Source organism: Littorina saxatilis, linkage group LG15 (genome assembly GCF_037325665.1).
Source record: "Littorina saxatilis isolate snail1 linkage group LG15, US_GU_Lsax_2.0, whole genome shotgun sequence".
NCBI classification, from domain to species: Eukaryota; Metazoa; Mollusca; class Gastropoda; order Littorinimorpha; family Littorinidae; genus Littorina; species Littorina saxatilis.
This window is the reverse complement of record NC_090259.1, coordinates 46,360,952-46,377,636: the sequence shown is the minus strand read 5'-3', so window position 1 is coordinate 46,377,636 and position 16,685 is coordinate 46,360,952. Positions and strand designations below refer to the sequence as shown.

The 16,685-nt window shown below is 43.1% G+C and overlaps 1 protein-coding gene across 1 annotated transcript in view; it reads left to right on the top strand.

Annotated features, from left to right (window-relative positions):
- The window catches only part of LOC138949472 (nucleoporin NUP188-like), an 84,645-nt gene that overhangs the window by 18,490 nt on the left and 49,470 nt on the right, over positions 1 to 16,685 (top strand). The window contains exons 13-22 of the mRNA XM_070321301.1: positions 500 to 539; positions 2,086 to 2,298; positions 2,624 to 2,713; positions 3,750 to 3,815; positions 4,971 to 5,087; positions 5,907 to 6,036; positions 8,525 to 8,575; positions 9,602 to 9,727; positions 10,922 to 11,057; positions 16,619 to 16,685. The exon at positions 16,619 to 16,685 is cut by the window's right edge and continues 21 nt beyond it. Coding sequence (XP_070177402.1) covers positions 500 to 539; positions 2,086 to 2,298; positions 2,624 to 2,713; positions 3,750 to 3,815; positions 4,971 to 5,087; positions 5,907 to 6,036; positions 8,525 to 8,575; positions 9,602 to 9,727; positions 10,922 to 11,057; positions 16,619 to 16,685 — 1,036 coding nt within the window. The remainder of the gene's footprint in view (positions 1 to 499; positions 540 to 2,085; positions 2,299 to 2,623; positions 2,714 to 3,749; positions 3,816 to 4,970; positions 5,088 to 5,906; positions 6,037 to 8,524; positions 8,576 to 9,601; positions 9,728 to 10,921; positions 11,058 to 16,618) is intronic.

Genomic DNA, 16,685 nt, shown 5'->3' with positions numbered 1-16,685 from the left:
GTGGGATGTCCTCACACCGTAAGAGTCATTGATTGAATTTGCAGGATGTACTATTGGGAAAAGTTTGAAATGTATTTTTCGCTCGTGTCTATACACATTTATAGAGGAGATATTCCATGCTTGTGTGTGTGTGTGTGTGTGTTCAGTGTGTGTGTGTGTGTGTGTGTGTGTGTGTGTGTGTGTGTGTGTGTGTGTGTGTGTGTGTGTGTGCACATGCTTTTTTTTCTCTTCATTACTTAACTATCGAATAGCTACATGCAGTTCCTACTGTTGAAAGCTAAACTCCAAAATATCTTGATGAGAGTTTAAGAGAAATGTTTGTGCCATGTGAGAGAGCACAGATGATATTGGATTGGTAGCAAGCAAACACGTCTCAAGACTTACCTCGAGCCCACATCAGAATTTCAGAATTCAAATTTGAAGCTTAGAATTGCTATGAAGGTGTGGTTTTGTTAATTCATGAACTGATAATAACTGAATCACATTCACTTTTTTTCAGCTTTGCAGACTACCATCTTTCAAAGAAGGAGGATTTCCAGGTAAAGTTTCCTTCTGTGTTGCTAAGGAACGTTTCTCATATGGAGTCATTTCTTTCCAAGATTTGATCTGAAGTAGATTAATTGTGATTCTATAGATGTAATGTATTTATGTATTCGAAACCGGTTCTTGTTTATGTATTCTTGTTGCTGTTTTCTGGTGAGTGCATTTTTAATTGTTGAGTCACTTGAGAAAAAGTGACTATGTAATCGGTCAGTGTTAGTCTGTCCGGCCGGCCGTCCGGCCGGGCGGCCGGCCGGCCGTCCGTAGACACCACCTTAACGTTGGACTTTTCTCGGAAACTATCAAAGCGATCGGGCTCATATTTTGTTTAGTCGTGACCTCCAATGACCTCTACACTTTAACGATGGTTTCGTTGACCTTTGACCTTTTTCAAGGTCACAGGTCAGCGTCAAAGGAAAAATTAGACATTTTATATCTTTGACAAAGTTCATCGGATGTGATTGAAACTTTGTAGGATTATTCTTTACATCAAAGTATTTACATCTGTAGCCTTTTACGAACGTTATCAGAAAAACAAGGGAGATAACTAGCCTTTTCTGTTCGGCAACACACAACTTAACGTTGGGCTTTTCTCGGAAACTATAAAAGTGACCGGGCTCAAATTTTATGTGAACGTGACTCATTGTGTTGTGAATAGCAATTTCTTCCTGTCCATCTGATGCCTCATATAATATTCAGAACTGCGAAAGTGACTCGATCGAGCGTTTGCTCTTCTTGTTATCTTGTTGTATTTATGTTTGTCGATTTGCGTATCTTCACTGCTTTTACTTATTTGGATATTTCTCACGTTGCTGTGAGTGGAAGGCTCTGGACTATGAGTATGACCTACTGGCTGTTGCTGTGAGTGGAAGGCTCTGGACTATGAGTATGAACTACTGGCTGTTGCTATGTTTAGTGAATGAACACTGAACAAAGACATACCATACTTTTGGGACTATAAGGCGCATCTTTTTTCCTCAACTTTTACCCCTGCACCCTATTGACCGGTATCACCTTGTGTATGGCTAAAGAATAGTACCGATGTACCCACATCGCTTTACAAAGAAATGGAACAGTCCCTCTCGAGTGACATGCATGTTTCTGCTTCTATGACCTGGACAAAGTTTTCTCTCCAACATCAAAGGAAGGCGTCAGTGTCATAGTTAAAACTCGGTCATTGACCCGGGGTCAGAAGGTCAGTGTCTGTAAACTAGGGCAGGCAGCTGGTCTCTGCTGAAAGTATGGTCATTGACCTGAGCTCACAAGGCTGGACAGCTCTGAGAATTCAGACTCTTTGATCTCACCCCACATCAGGAGAAATACGTATGCTTCCTTTGATGTGCGGCCAATGCACCTGAAGCGACTTATACTTATAGTCCCAAAAATATGGTAAACAAGTAGGTGATGAAGATTTCATTTCTCAAATTGAGATAGTAAAGTATCATTGTATTGTATAAAGTATCATTGCATTGTATACTAAATTGTTTCTTTAAGATTAAACATCCAATGAATTTGCATTTAATCTTGTATACATGCTTCCTCCAGGCGGTCAACTCCAAACTGACCGCGCTTGGCTCTGACCCTGTGCACAGCCCTGTCCTGCTGGGGTGGTCAATGGTACGACACTTCTACCTGGCGGAGGGCGCAAACAACAAAGATACGGTGGAGACACACAAGATGGGCAACAGAGCGTTACAGCTTGCCGTGTTCAGGGTGCTGCTTGATGTGGTCAGCACCGAGTCCTTCACTGGAACCAGTGTCAGTTTGTGTGCTATTTTACCTTTTTGGGGTTTTCTTTCTTTCTTCTGTCTTTCTTTGTTTCTTTATTTCTCCAGTATACTTGTGCTTATTCTATTAACAGTTCTTCTTTCGTGGGTGATTTTTGAGTCCTGAATCTTCCATGACTGTCTAAATGATTTGGGAAAAAACAGTCACTCAAGGAAAAAATGACCATTTGTGCAAAACACAAGTGTACATGGGAGTTGCAGCCGATGAACTCAGAAGAAGAAGAGTCCTGAATCACATGACCTGCACATTATTGTTAGACGTATGTGTGATTTAGGCTTATTTGTTATTTCTTCAGCACCTGGCTGCCCTGAGTCACTACCTGGTCTACAAGCTGCTGTACGCTGTGCTGTCCGTCTTCCAAGAGGATACCCTGGGCAATCCGACGGTGAGTACAGTTATAGTGTTGTCAGGCCTGGGCAATCCGACGGTGAGTACAGTTATAGTGTTGTCAGGCCTGGGAAATCTGACGGTGAGTACAGTTATAGTGTTGTCAGGCCTGGGAACCCATACGATTTCGCTGTATTTTGTATGCCTGATTGTCTAGAATACGATCAGTATAGTCGGTGGAAAAAAATACGATGACAAAATATTCCTAGACTACTTTTCTTCACCAGCGCATCCCAAAGCCGATCCAGTATTTTGACACATGATTACAGTTTTTATCAGTAAACATTGAAAGAAGCATTTGTTTTAAACTTATCGGAAAGCTTAATTAACGGTGCGACGAACGAGTGTGAAGCATGTTTGAATCATGGATGTTCAAATGCTGTGTGAAGTACGCTCATTTTTCTGAAAATACACCAAGTTTGATTGAGAATACTCCTAGTGCAAACCAGGGGTTCCTGGTTTCAGGAATTATGTAGAGACACAACCATTGTCGTAAAGTGCCTATACATCCGGTTTGCACTTCGCCAAAATTCTGAATGTATTCCTTCTTTTGGGGACTACAGTGTTTGTTCTTCACTGAAGACAGGTATACGTATGATTGTGTTAAAATATTTGCCCTTTTACTCAATCTTTATCCAATGAATGCAGAAGTGATGATGTATTGTTTATCAGTGCTGCCTTGTTGCTGAAGCTAAAAACGAATTTCTTTATTTGATCTTCATTTTTGGATCCCTTTAATTTCCCGTAGCACAATTGCTTTGTCTCTCTGTCTCTGTTTCTGTCTCTGTCTCTGTTTCTGTCTCTGTCTCTGTCTCTGTCTCTCTCTGTCTCTCTGTCTCTGTCTCTCTCTCTCTCTCTCTCTCTCTCTCTCTCTCTCTCTCTCTCTCTCTCTCTCTCTCTCTCTCTCTCTCTCTCTCTCTCTCTCTCTCTCTCTCTCTCTCTCTCTCTCTCTCTCTCTCTCTCTCTCTCTCTCTCTGTTCTTCATTTATTCATCCTGTGCATTTAGGACACGTATGTCATATTCTTTCTTACAGGTGCTGTACGAGATTTGCAACAGACTGCTTCGCCAGCCGGCCGTCGCTCAGGACGTGTGGCAGAAGGTATGTTTACCAAGACAGTCTCCCCTTTTTGACTCACATGCGAAGCAAAAGGGAGTCTATGTACTCACCCGAGTCGTCCGTCCGTCCGTCCGTCCGTCCGTCCGGAAAACTTTAACGTTGGATATTTCTTGGACACTATTCAGTCTATCAGTACCAAATTTGGCAAGATGGTGTATGATGACAAGGCCCCAAAAAACATACATAGCATCTTGACCTTGCTTCAAGGTCAAGGTCGCAGGGGCCATAAATGTTGCCTAAAAACCAGCTATTTTTCACATTTTTCACATTTTCTCTGAAGTTTTTGAGATTCAATACCTCACCTATATATGATATATAGGGCAAAGTAAGCCCCATCTTTTGATACCAGTTTGGTTTACCTTGCTTCAAGGTCAAGGTCACAGGAGCTCTTCAAAGTTGGATTGTATACATATTTTGAAGTGACCTTGACCCTGAACTATGGAAGATAACTGTTTCAAACTCTTAAATTATGTGGGGCACATGTTATGCTTTCATCATGAGACATTTGGTCACATATGATCAAGGTCACTTTGACCCTTATGAAATGTGATCAGAATAAGGTAGTGAACCACTAAAAGTGACCATATCTCATGGTAGAAAGAGCCAATAAGCACCATTGTACTTCCTATGTCTTGAATTAACAGCTTTGTGTTGCATGACCTTGGATGACCTTGACCTTGGGTCAAGGTCACATGTATTTTGGTAGGAAAAATGTGTAAAGCAGTTCTTAGTGTATGATGTCATTGCTAGGTTTAGTTATTTGACCTTGACCCTGAAGGTCAAGGTCATGTAAAGGTCAAGGTCAAGCATGTGAGTCATATGGGCTTTGCCCTTCTTGTTCATACACGCACTCATGCACACACACACACACACACACACACACACACACACGCACACACACACACACACACACAAACACACAGCACTCACCAGGCACACATGCACGCACACACACATGCATGCACTCATTTGTTGCATCAAACAAATACACAAATGGACATGCTACACACATACCCATAGTGAATTATTTTCAACATTGACACACACACACATTTTCATAAAGTAAAAAATGGGCCCAAGAAAAACAAGTGTTATTTCACAGCTTCATGAAGCAAGTGTTCTTGGTTTTGTTTGCAGGATGACGGACTGTGGCTTCTGTACGAGTCGGCCATGGCTTACTTCCCCTTGGATTTTTCTCGCTTCATGACCATGACGGTGGCGCTGGCCACCGCTACACCCAACAGTGCTGCCATGGTGGGTTTACATCTCTCACTGGGTCTTCATCTCTAACTGGGTCTACATCTCTCACTGGGTCTACATCTCTCACTGGGTCTACATCTCTCACTGGGTCTACATCTCTCACTGGGTTTACATCTCTCACTGGGTCTACATCTCTCACTTGGTCTACATCTCTCACTGGGTCTACATCTCTCACTGGGTCTACATCTCTCACTGGGTCTTCATCTCTAACTGGGTCTACATCTCTCACTGGGTCTACATCTCTCACTGGGTCTTCATCTCTAACTGGGTCTACATCTCTCACTGGGTCTACATCTCTCACTGGGTCTACATCTCTCACTGGGTCTACATCTCTCCCTGCGTCTAGAATGTGGATTCTTGTTCTTTCTTTATTAGTTGTCACTAGTCTTCGTTGTTAAGAAACTAGACTGTTCTGGGAAGAATGGTGCTTACCTTTGAGTCACATTCATGTGTACTTAACTCATTGTCTTCCAGGTACGGATATATCCGTACCCACTCATTTGGCTCTATCTGACCAGGTACGGATATATTCGCTCAGACTGTTATCTTCAGTCGCTTCCTGTAACGTCAATCTAACGCCTGCATTCCAGCATGTTGATACACAGTTGCTACACAGCTACTACAATTCTGAGTGACCTGCTGCAGCACAGTGTTAAAGTATTTCAGCACAAACATTTTTTTTCTTCTTTTACATCATTTACTGCTCATACCGGATGTTTTTGTCTTTTTAATCACAATAGACCGCTGAGAGATAAGTACTTGTGTGACGGCATTTATTGTTTATATTCAGCAAACTCAAACACTGATTTGCAGGTGAAGAAGACGCTGAAGGAGCTGAGTATCTACACAGAGTACCTGGACAACAACAGTGCCCACGACCTGCAGCCCACCAAGGACCCCTCCGTCTTCATGCTGACTGTCGACAAGCGACCGTACCCTGATGGTGCGTTACACTCTCTGTGTCTCTCTTCCCTTGCTCTTCCCACAGTTGGCCTTTCCACTCTCTGTGTCTCTCTTCCCTTGCTCTTCCCACAGTTGGACTTTCCACTCTCTGTGTCTCTCTTGCCTTGCTCTTCCCACAGTTGGCCTTTCCACTCTCTGTGTCTCTCTTCCCTTGCTCTTCCCACAGTTGGCCTTTCCACTCTCTGTGTCTCTCTTGCCTTGCTCTTCCCACAGTTGGACTTTCCACTCTCTGTGTCTCTCTTCCCTTGCTCTTCCCACAGTTGGCCTTTCCTGCTGTTGTGTCTTCTTCCCAACCCCACTGTTCCTTTTTTGCAATGGTCCTTCGGCCTACACAGTAAACCATTCTTTTGTTCGTTCGTTCTCTTGCTGCATCCTTCTACTTCTGGCTTTCTCAGCTTTTTCCTATAAAACCAAACAAGGAAGGGTAGGTTATGGACGTTTCAGTTTTGACAATGCTAAACATTCACAAGGTCGTTTTCCCAATGATCTTTTTGTGGAAAGACAAACAATGAATATGAGATGAAACTTATTGCATCATGTGTTCAGACCTTCTTCTTCTTCTTCGTTCATGGGCTTAGTCTCCCACGTTCACTCATGTGTTTAGCACGAGTGGAATTTTACGTGTACGATCGTTTTTACCCCGCCATTTAGGCAGCCATACGCCGCTTTCGGAGGAAGCATGCTGGGTATTTTAGTGTTTCCACAACCCACCGAACTCTGAAATGAATTACAGGATGTTTTCCGTGCGCACTTGGTCTTGTGCTTGCGTCTATACACACGAAGTGGGATAAGCCACTAACAGGTCTGCACATAAGTTGACCTGGGAGATTGGAAAATTATCCATCCTTAATCCACCAGGCCGATGCGGCCGTGATTTGAACTCACGAACTTCCGATTAGGAGGCCGATGTCTTACCACCCAGCCACAGCGCCCGTCATGAGATGAAACTTATTGCATCATGTGTTCAGACCTGGGAACCCATACGATTTCGCCGTATTCTGTACGCATGATTGTCAAGAATACGATCAGTACGGTCAGTGGGAAAAAAATACGACGAGAAAAATTCCTAGACTACTTTTATTCACAAGCCCATCTTGAAGCCGATCCAGTATTTTGACACATGATTACAGTTTTTGTCAGTAAAAATTGAAAAAAGGATTTGTTTTAAATGTACACAAGAATTGAACGGTTCGTTGGAAAGTGCAGTGAGCCTGTCAAACAGTTGAAGTTGACGGATTTCTTTCGTCCTGTGTGAATTCATAAACACTGCAATGGATTTTAAACACTGCAATGGATTTTAATATTTTTTGTGGGGAATTAAAATGTACAACAAAATAATGAACTGTAGCAGACGACAAAACTGCCGACTCTGACTGAACCGTGTACTTTGTCCGCCGCGCACTACAGAGGCTTTTTATCTAAGGTATGGCACTGTTTTATCTTCTTTATCTTGGTTTTAAAAAAAAAGTGATCAGTTGGATCATTTTCGTTATCGCGAAAAAACGTTAACTCGAAAAAAATATTGGTCCCTTTCATTTCGTGTAAAGCGATCTCGACTGTATAGGTAAACTTAATTAACGATGTGGCGGACGCGTGTGAAGCATGTTTGAATCATGGATGTTCAAATGCTGTGTGGAGTACGTTCATTTTTCTGAAAATACACCAAGTTTGTTTGAGAATACTCTAAGTGCAAAAAGGGGTTCCCAGGTCTGTGTTTCGTCCGATCTCTGGCAAGGTGGTGGGTGCCTTCAGTCGAAAGGAATTTATAAAGACCATTGGGTCGATATAAGGATGAGATGTTATATAGTCCTGTGAGGTTACCCTCATGGAAATGTACTTGTGAATGTTATGTTTTGTATATGTGATATAAACAACATTCCAATAACTAACCATTCTTGGGGGTTTTATTCTGAATTTTGGAACGTTAGCAATCTATTGGTTTTTGATTTTAGCTTTTTACTCTCAGGGCCACTTCATGAAAAGTGTTTTTCTAAGGCCTTGGTCTTCTGATACTGACATAGACTTGTTTTTATCTGACGCATTGTTCTTGTCGGGTTGACTGCTTCATATGTTTTCCTTGTATCTGACGACAGGACCGTGTTTTTGTAGCCAGGACAGTGTTTTTGTAGCCAGGACAGTGTTTTTGTAGCCAGTACAGTGTTTTTGTAGCCAGGACCGTGTTTTTGTAGCCAGGACAGTGTTTTTGTAGCCAGGATCATGTGTTTTTGAAGCCAGGACAGTGTTTTTGTAGCCAGGACCGTGTTTTTGTAGCCAGGACCGTGTTTTTGTAGCCAGTACAGTGTTTTTGTAGCCAGTACAGTGTTTTTGTAGCCAGTACAGTGTTTTTGTAGCCAGGACAGTGTTTTTGTAGCCAGGACCGTGTTTTTGTAGCCAGGACCGTGTTTTTGTAGCCAGGACATTGGACTTGTACACAGACACAATTTTGTAAAACTTTGTTGTTTTTACAGGTGACTTTGCACTGGCCAAGGGTTCATGTGGACAGGTGTTGGAACCATCAGGTATGTTTTACTGTTAAACTACAGGATAATGTGACTATATGAGGTGGGTGCGTGCATGTGTGTTTGTGTGTGTGTGTGGAATGGATGGAATTTGTTCATATATCTGTGTAAATGTGCTTTTTAAATTCAATCTAAAACACATGAAATTGACGGTTTTTGATGTCCAAAATTAAAGAAGTTTTGGGATCCAAATACCTCAGGAGGGAGTATACCCCAGTTAGCTTTTGTATTTCTACTCCAGTCCCAACCCAGTATCCTGGGGGCCTGTTGGCCGAGTGGTTAGAGCTGTTGGCCAAGTGGTTAGAGTATCCTGGGGGCCTGTTGGCCGAGTGGTTAGAGCTGTTGGCCAAGTGGTTAGAGCTGTTGGCCGAGTGGTTAGAGCTGTTGGCCGAGTGGTTAGAGCTGTTGGCCGAGTGGTTAGAGCTGTTGGCCGAGTGGTTAGAGCTGTTGGCCAAGTGGTTAGAGTATCCTGGGGGCCTGTTGGCCGAGTGGTTAGAGCTGTTGGCCGAGTGGTTAGAGCTGTTGGCCGAGTGGTTAGAGTGGTAGGCTTGTGATCCTCAGGCCATAGGTTCAAATCCAAACTGGGAGGGACACGGGTCAAACTGGGAGGGACACGGGTCAAACTGGGGGGGACACGGGTCAAACTGGGAGGGACATGGGTCAAACTGGGGGGACATGGGTCAAAACTGTGAGTTGCTGCCTATGAAGAGGAAATATTAAAGCTTTTGTATTCATGATGGATTCTATGTGTGTTTACAGCATTGCTAAGAAATATGGAGGAATAGGTTGCTGGCCCCTTGATGCGATGGGAGACACAGTACAATTGTATTCTCCTGGAAGAACATTATATTCATGATGAGTTGTGTGCATGTTTACAGCATTGCCGAGGAGCATGGCGGCGGAGCTACCGGGCCCCTTGATGCGATGGGAGACACAGTACAATTGTATTCTCCTGGAAGAACATTATAATGTGCATGATAAACTGTTAAAATAAGATAATGATGAAGTTCATAACTGTGTTTTCAGCATTGCCGAGGAATATGGCAGCAGATGTGGCGGGCCCCTTGATGCGGTGGGAGACACAGTACAACGGCTGGTCACTGCTACTGGCCGAGGTGATGGAGCTTCTCAGACAGGTCACACAGGGTGCAGGTCAGTCTTTGACGTTAAAGGTACCGTCAGACAGGTCACACAGGGTGCAGGTCAGTCTTTGACGTTAAAGGTACCGTCAGACAGGTCACACAGGGTGCAGGTCAGTCTTTGACGTTAAAGGTACCGTCAGACCTAGGAACCCATACGATTTCACCGCATTTTGTACGCATAATTGGCTAGAATACCAGTACGGTCAGTGGGAAAATAACACATCGAGAAAAAATTCCCAGACTACTTTTCTTCATAAGCTCATCCCGAAGCCGATCCAGTATTTTGACACATGATATTAATGACAGTGTTTGTCAGTAAACAATGAAAGAAGTATTTGTTTTAAAGGTATTCACTATTGGTAAACTTAATCAACAGTGCATCGGATGATTTGTTTTAAAGGTATTCACTATTGGTAAACTTAATCAACAGTGCATCGGATGCGTGCGAAGCATGTTTAACTCATCCATGTTCAAATGTGGGAGTACACTCATTTTGCCGAAAATACACCAAGTTTGTTTGAGAATACTCCAACTGCATAACAGAGGTTCCCAGGTCAGGTACTGTCCTTCATGCAGACACTGAAGCAGGCTGGTAATTCACTGCGATGTTATGCTCACATTTGTTCAGTTTGTTTTATGCGCTATTTGGGCAGGCTATTGGTTTGATAACATAATGTGGGGGGGGGGGGGGGGGGGGGGGGGTGGGGGGTGACCTTTTTAGGATTTTGTTTTTGATTTCTTCAGTTGAGCTTAATCTTCTGTTGATTTTAGAGATTCAGACATGATCCCTACCTTGCCCACAGTGATGAGAACCCGCTGTTAAAGATTTTGCAAGATGTGTTTGTGTGTCTAGTTACAGTATTTTGGTAAATGTTTTGTTTTCTATATATATCTGCTTTAATGTGTGTGTGTGTGTGTGTGTGTGTGTGTGTGTGTGTTTGTGTGTGTATGCATGTGTGTGTGTGCGTGCGTGCGTGCGTGCGTGTGTGTGTGTGTGTGTGTGTGTGTGTGTGTGTGTGTTTGTGTGTTTGCGTGTGTGTGTGTGTGTGTGTGTGTGTTTGTGTGTGTATGCATGTGTGTGTGTGCGTGCGTGCGTGCGTGCGTGTGTGCGTGCGTGTGTGTGTGTGAAAAGGAGAGGGTTCTACTGCAGTATTACCAACATGCCGTTAAGACTGTCAAAGCTTTTTTTATGGTTGTGTGACAGGCATGGTTGAGACGGAGCAGGTGGAGAGGGTAACCATGGTGATGGAGCTGGTACATCACGTGCTGAAGGCAGAGACGGCCGCCACGGTGGAAGAGTTCGCCCCCTTTGTCTCGCTCTCCTACGATCTGGTGCACAGGTGAGAGAACAGAAAACACCCCTTTGTAAACTTTTTTTTTTAAATTGAGAAAAATCTGGTCTTAAAATTGAAGTTAATTTACAGGGATGATGCATCTCATGTCACAAGACATCCTTCATCTTAACACTGTGGGACGATCAGCCTGACAGGGATGATGCATCTCATGTCACAAGACATCCTTCATCTTAACACTATGGGACGATCAGCCTGACAGGGCTCAGACCAAAACATCAGATCAAGAAAGTATTAGTCAATGACTGAAGACAGAGGCCTGAGAAGAATACTGCGTTTTAGAAAGAATGGAAGGTAAATTCCCACAGCTTTCGGCTTTCGGGTTGTATACTGGTGCATGTGCCAAAATAATGACGTACTTAAATTAACTTGACGGGCGCATTGGCCTAGTGGATAAAACGCCGACCTCCTGTGCGAAAGGTCGTGGGTTCGAAACCCGGCGGCACGTGGTGGGTTAAGGGTGGAGATTTTTTCGTTCTACAAGGTCAACTTATATGCATATCTGCTAGTGTCTTATCCCTCTTTGTGTGTACATGCAAGCACAAGACCAAGTGTTCCGCGGAAAAGATCCTGTAACCAGACCTGTTTACACTACACATTGAGCGTAGTAAACTACGATTTTGGTCCCCAAACTACGCAACTACGCATGCTTGTCTTATACTACGCAAACGTTTCGTTTCGACTACACATTTTGACATTTTGAATACGCAAAAACGCGAGCGAGTTCCGATCCATAATTTGTACTAACCGGTTGTGTACTGTGTGCAAAACATGCCCGGCGCCCGCGAGAGTAGCGTAGTCAGTTGGTCTTGCTGCTGTTATTACAACTATCGCGGGCGTTTCAGCACATACTTTTCTGAACGCGGTCACTTCGTAGCTCATTCTTTCTTGAGGGAAAAAAATGGCTACAGCGACGAACACGGATTCAGAAGACTTTGGCGATCAACCGCCACGGAGCAAAAAAAAGAAGCTTGGTCAAACTCCCAGCAAGGCTTTTCTGCCAAAGTACTATGAGGAGCATCCATGCCTAGTTTCGTGGAGAAAAGGGAAGCATTTTGCCCACTGCACTGTGTGCAACACGGCTTTTTCAGAGAAGCACAGTGGGCTTTACGACCGTGTAACCGCCACAAGAAAAGCACTTCTCATGAGGAATTCGAGAAATCCCGACCAAAGCAGAGGAAAAATTGGACTGTTTTGTGAAGAAACCCGTGCCAGGGAAAGAAGACCAAGACAAGCTCACTTTTGAGAGATCGGTAACCAGAGCAGAGGCAATGACCTGCCATATTATTATTATTGCCGATGCAAACCTGTTCTGTTTATATATGCAAATTTGCCTTCATGTTGATACACATACTCCCAGTCCCTACTTTTTGTGACTTGATGTTCTCAGATTGTCACAGGTCTTGAATAGGGGGTCCCACTGTATATGAACTGCATACCCCTCAACATAGCTTTTTTTTAACAAATCAAATGTTCCAAACTAGTTAATAATTTTTTTCTTAACAAATAAACTTAATGCTTGGCTTGTATTTTTGTGGGGGCTTTGTTTGTATTTGTATGAGGAGTATTGTTCACATTGTAATAGTTTTGTTTGGAGTGTTGAGTGTTTGTTTTAGTACGGTATAAGTAACTGTTCTGTTTTGCGGTTTGGGTTGATCGAATTGAAATACTACACATTCACCTGCCAAACTACACATTTGCCTTATTTTCACACCCAAAACTACACATGGTACATTTCAGGGGTAGGCAGGTCTGTGTAACCCATGTCAGAATTTAGTGGGTTTTAGAAACACGAAAATACACAACATGCCTCCCCCGAAAGCGGTGTATGGCTGCCTGACTGGCGGGGTAAAAACGGTCAAGCACGTGTAGCAGTTTTCCTATTATATAGATTGTAAATTTGTTGACCCGGCGGAAAACCGTGAAAGTTGTAGATAAGAAACAAACGACGTCCTTTGTTTAGCTCTGCAATCTATTGTCTCGTGCGTGCAATTGTTATTTACTCACTTTTATGTCTAGTTTTTACCTCGCGTTGTGTTCAGTCTCCTAGTGCATGCACGTCTAATCTGTCTATCGCATAAAATATCCTCTTTCACCTAAAATTACCGGGTTAGCTTATCTTCCTAAAAAGGCTATGATTGCGAGAAGAAATGACGACCTACGTGACAATGAAAACCATTCAGACGAATAATAGAGCCAATTTCATGGGATCACTTTTCTATAAAATAGTTTATTAGACTTATTCTTCTAGAAAAGTATACAAATGGTAATATACAACAAGCGTAATTCACGCAATATTATTAATGCACATACAAAGTCAGTACAAAATACCGGGTCGCCTTTATAAGGCAATCATCAAAAAGCGCAAGTGTTACAAAAACAATGAAGCCACCTAATCTCCCCTCCCTCGAATAAATCCTATTCTAAGGTGAGACTCCGCATATCGAGCTAGCTACATTTTTATCCACTACAGGATCTTTTGTCACCTGACTAACTATGACCCCCCGCGGGTTAGGGGGAAGAATTTACCCGATGCTCCCCAGCATGTCGTAAGAGGCGACTAACGGATTCTGTTTCTCCTTTTACCCTTGTTAAGTGTTTCTTGTGTAGAATATAGTCAATGTTTGTAAAGATTTTAGTCAAGCAGTATGTAAGAAATGTTAAGTCCTTTGTACTGGAAACTTGCATTCTCCCAGTAAGGTAATATATTGTACTACGTTGCAAGCCCCTGGAGCAATTTTTTGATTAGTGCTTTTGTGAACAAGAAACAATTAACAAGTGGCTCTATCCCATCTCCCCTCCTTTTTCGCGATATAACCTTCGTGGTTGAAAACGACGTTAAACACCAAATAAAGAAAGAAAGAAAGAAAGAAAGACTAACTATGAAATTCTCTCAAACTTATTTACTTTGTTGGACCTCTAGATGGAAGAAACGGTTCTTCCCTATTGGGATAAATTTAAGGATGGTCTAAGACCTCAGAATTTGCTATATTAACTTCGATGAGAACCGCACAGACGAATCCCCCTATTCTTCACCAAAGTGTTTTGTCCCTAAACCTAAAACAATTTCCCCCTTTTAAAAGTACCATACGCAAAACAGACGGGACACCAAAAGGAGCTTATCTGAGTTTGCGCAGGTCACCTAAGTTTAATTCCCCCGCCTAGCTAGCTATTTTAGGACCGTTCAATTAAACGTCACCTGACGTTCTAACAGTCCGGTTGTTTATTTCTGACTATCTACGAATTCTCGCCTATGTATCTTTTGAACCTTTACTGGTGTTTGAGGTAAACAAGCCAGTAGCATGCGTGGTTATCCTTTGAAACTGAATTACTCCTACCTGTTCTGACTTTATGACAAAGTGGTAAGATTCTCTAAGTTCTTTTACTCTTCGTTTTTCCCTGTGCTATCCCGTTGAAAGAATGCGAAGTCTCCTCTTCTTGTCCCTATTCTAAATCTTGATCTAGTCTACCTTGCCTTTACTCTCTCCTTATTCTAATCCCTAACCTAGCGCCCTCTGTCTATGTCCTTATTCTAACCCATTCTATTCTGTTCTAAAGCCTGTCCGAATGCGTGTAGGAACTTCATTTTACACTGTCTTTTATACCAATCTGCATGGCAACGTAAACAAACACACAGAACCAGAGGCAGATTGGCTGACCGAAAATGAACATTAACCGCACTACTTTCAAAACATTACGCGGACAATGTAGTCCGTCCTTTTTCCCTCATCTTCTGGCTTACTGGTTAACATACCGAATAATTCACCAATAACCCAACTTATTTATTCCACGTATCATTTTATCCACATCAAAATAACGTCCATTTCCTTATATTTTACGATTCCGATTCTTTCTGATCAACCGACAACTTCGTCCGGCGATCGTTGTTTGCGACGCGACGAACGATCGTCGTACTCCTGTTACGCTATTAACTAAAAGAATATCTTGCGGTCGCTAAACCACGCACATGAAACAACTTTCATCCAATCTCCCATCATTTAACTTGACATTTGTCAAGTTTTACCAATGTTTATTAACATGTATGCCGGTAAATCATGTCAGCGCCACACAAATAGCCGCCAACACGGAACTGAAAAGGGAATTACTTCCCTTGTGTCGTCTATTTTTGGTTTCGATACCAATTACTCTTACGCTTCTGTTGAAAGCTGAGGCCAGCGATAGCGTGACAGATTGAGTCTGTACGCCATGACTGTCCTGAACCTTCAATATTTTATCCTATACAGTAAAACCTGTCTCTAACGGACACCCTTGGGGAATGGTAATAGTGTCCCTATTAGACAGGTGTCCCTTCTTCACAGGTGGAGGGGCCGGGGCAATATTTTACAAAGAGCACGTAAAATGAACAAGACACTTTTTGTCAGTCCTGTAGTATGTATTTATTGGATTGAACATGAGACTCACTGAAAATGTGAGTAAACAAATGATACATGTAGCAAACAACAACAACAACAACAACCCCCCCCCCCCCCCACCTACCCCGTTCCCTACACACACTGTGCATTCAAACTTACGCAAGTCGGACGTCACAAAGCTAAAAATAGCTGACTCTTCATCAGTCATTCAACAGGCAGATTCTTCGATCTTGCAGTACAAAACCACTCCCATACCACGTTGTTCAGGTCTTCATATTGCGTTTTCCGACGTTTCACAGTTTTTTGGTCGATTCGCGCACCTGACTCCCACTCCTTCATCATGTCTTCTTTTTCCGATTTGATCCTCGCGATCTGTGTTTTACCACATCCCATCTCCTTCGCCACATCTCGGCATGATTGGCCGCTATCTAGTTTTTTCAAGGCAGCGACACGCTGCTCTAAAGTCAACGCTTTTCTTTTTCCTGCTGGAGATTCCATTTTCCAACACAGTAGTCTACTGTTGCTTTTGGTTGTGACTGTATCCACAATGCGGAAAAGCGAAAGTGAGCGAAGCGAAAGTGAGTGAGCGAAAGTGGGTCTCCATCTAAACAAGCCACTGATTGGTCAGAAAAGGGACAGGACAACCAATCAACAACCATTTGTGCTACGGCTACGGCTGCCGAGCACTGACTGCATAACAGTCGAGTTTTCGAAGTTGCGTTTTTATGTACGTTGTGTCCGTTTGTGACAGTGTTTACACTTCCTACGGTCCGAAAAATCGTGTCCGCGTCCGTAAGTGGCAGGTGTCCGCCCGTTAAAGGTTAGTTATTGTTGAAATCGTGTTCGTGCCATGATAAACTGTCCGTATGTAGCAGGTGGCCGTTACAACAAGGGTCCGCTAGACTCAGGTTTTACTGTAACATTAAACTTTCTACAATTAGGGCTCTCCCGCCACACACGTATAAATCCACTCGTGCTAAAAATACGAGTGTCCATAGGCGTTTCAGCCCATGAACGCCGAAGAAGAATGAACAGGACTTTGTCAAAATCTTTTTTTTACAGAATTAGAGTTTCTGTTCGTGGAGTCGGCATGTAAGCTTGCCTGAAAGAGTTATGATCCAGCGCCCTGGAGTGCCCTTGTTATGGTGTACTGTAATGGCTGTTCTGTGTGTACAGGTTTTCCATCCTGAACCCGGCCCCCCTGGATCTGCTGAGTGAAGCGGTCAACTGTATAGCTTGTGCT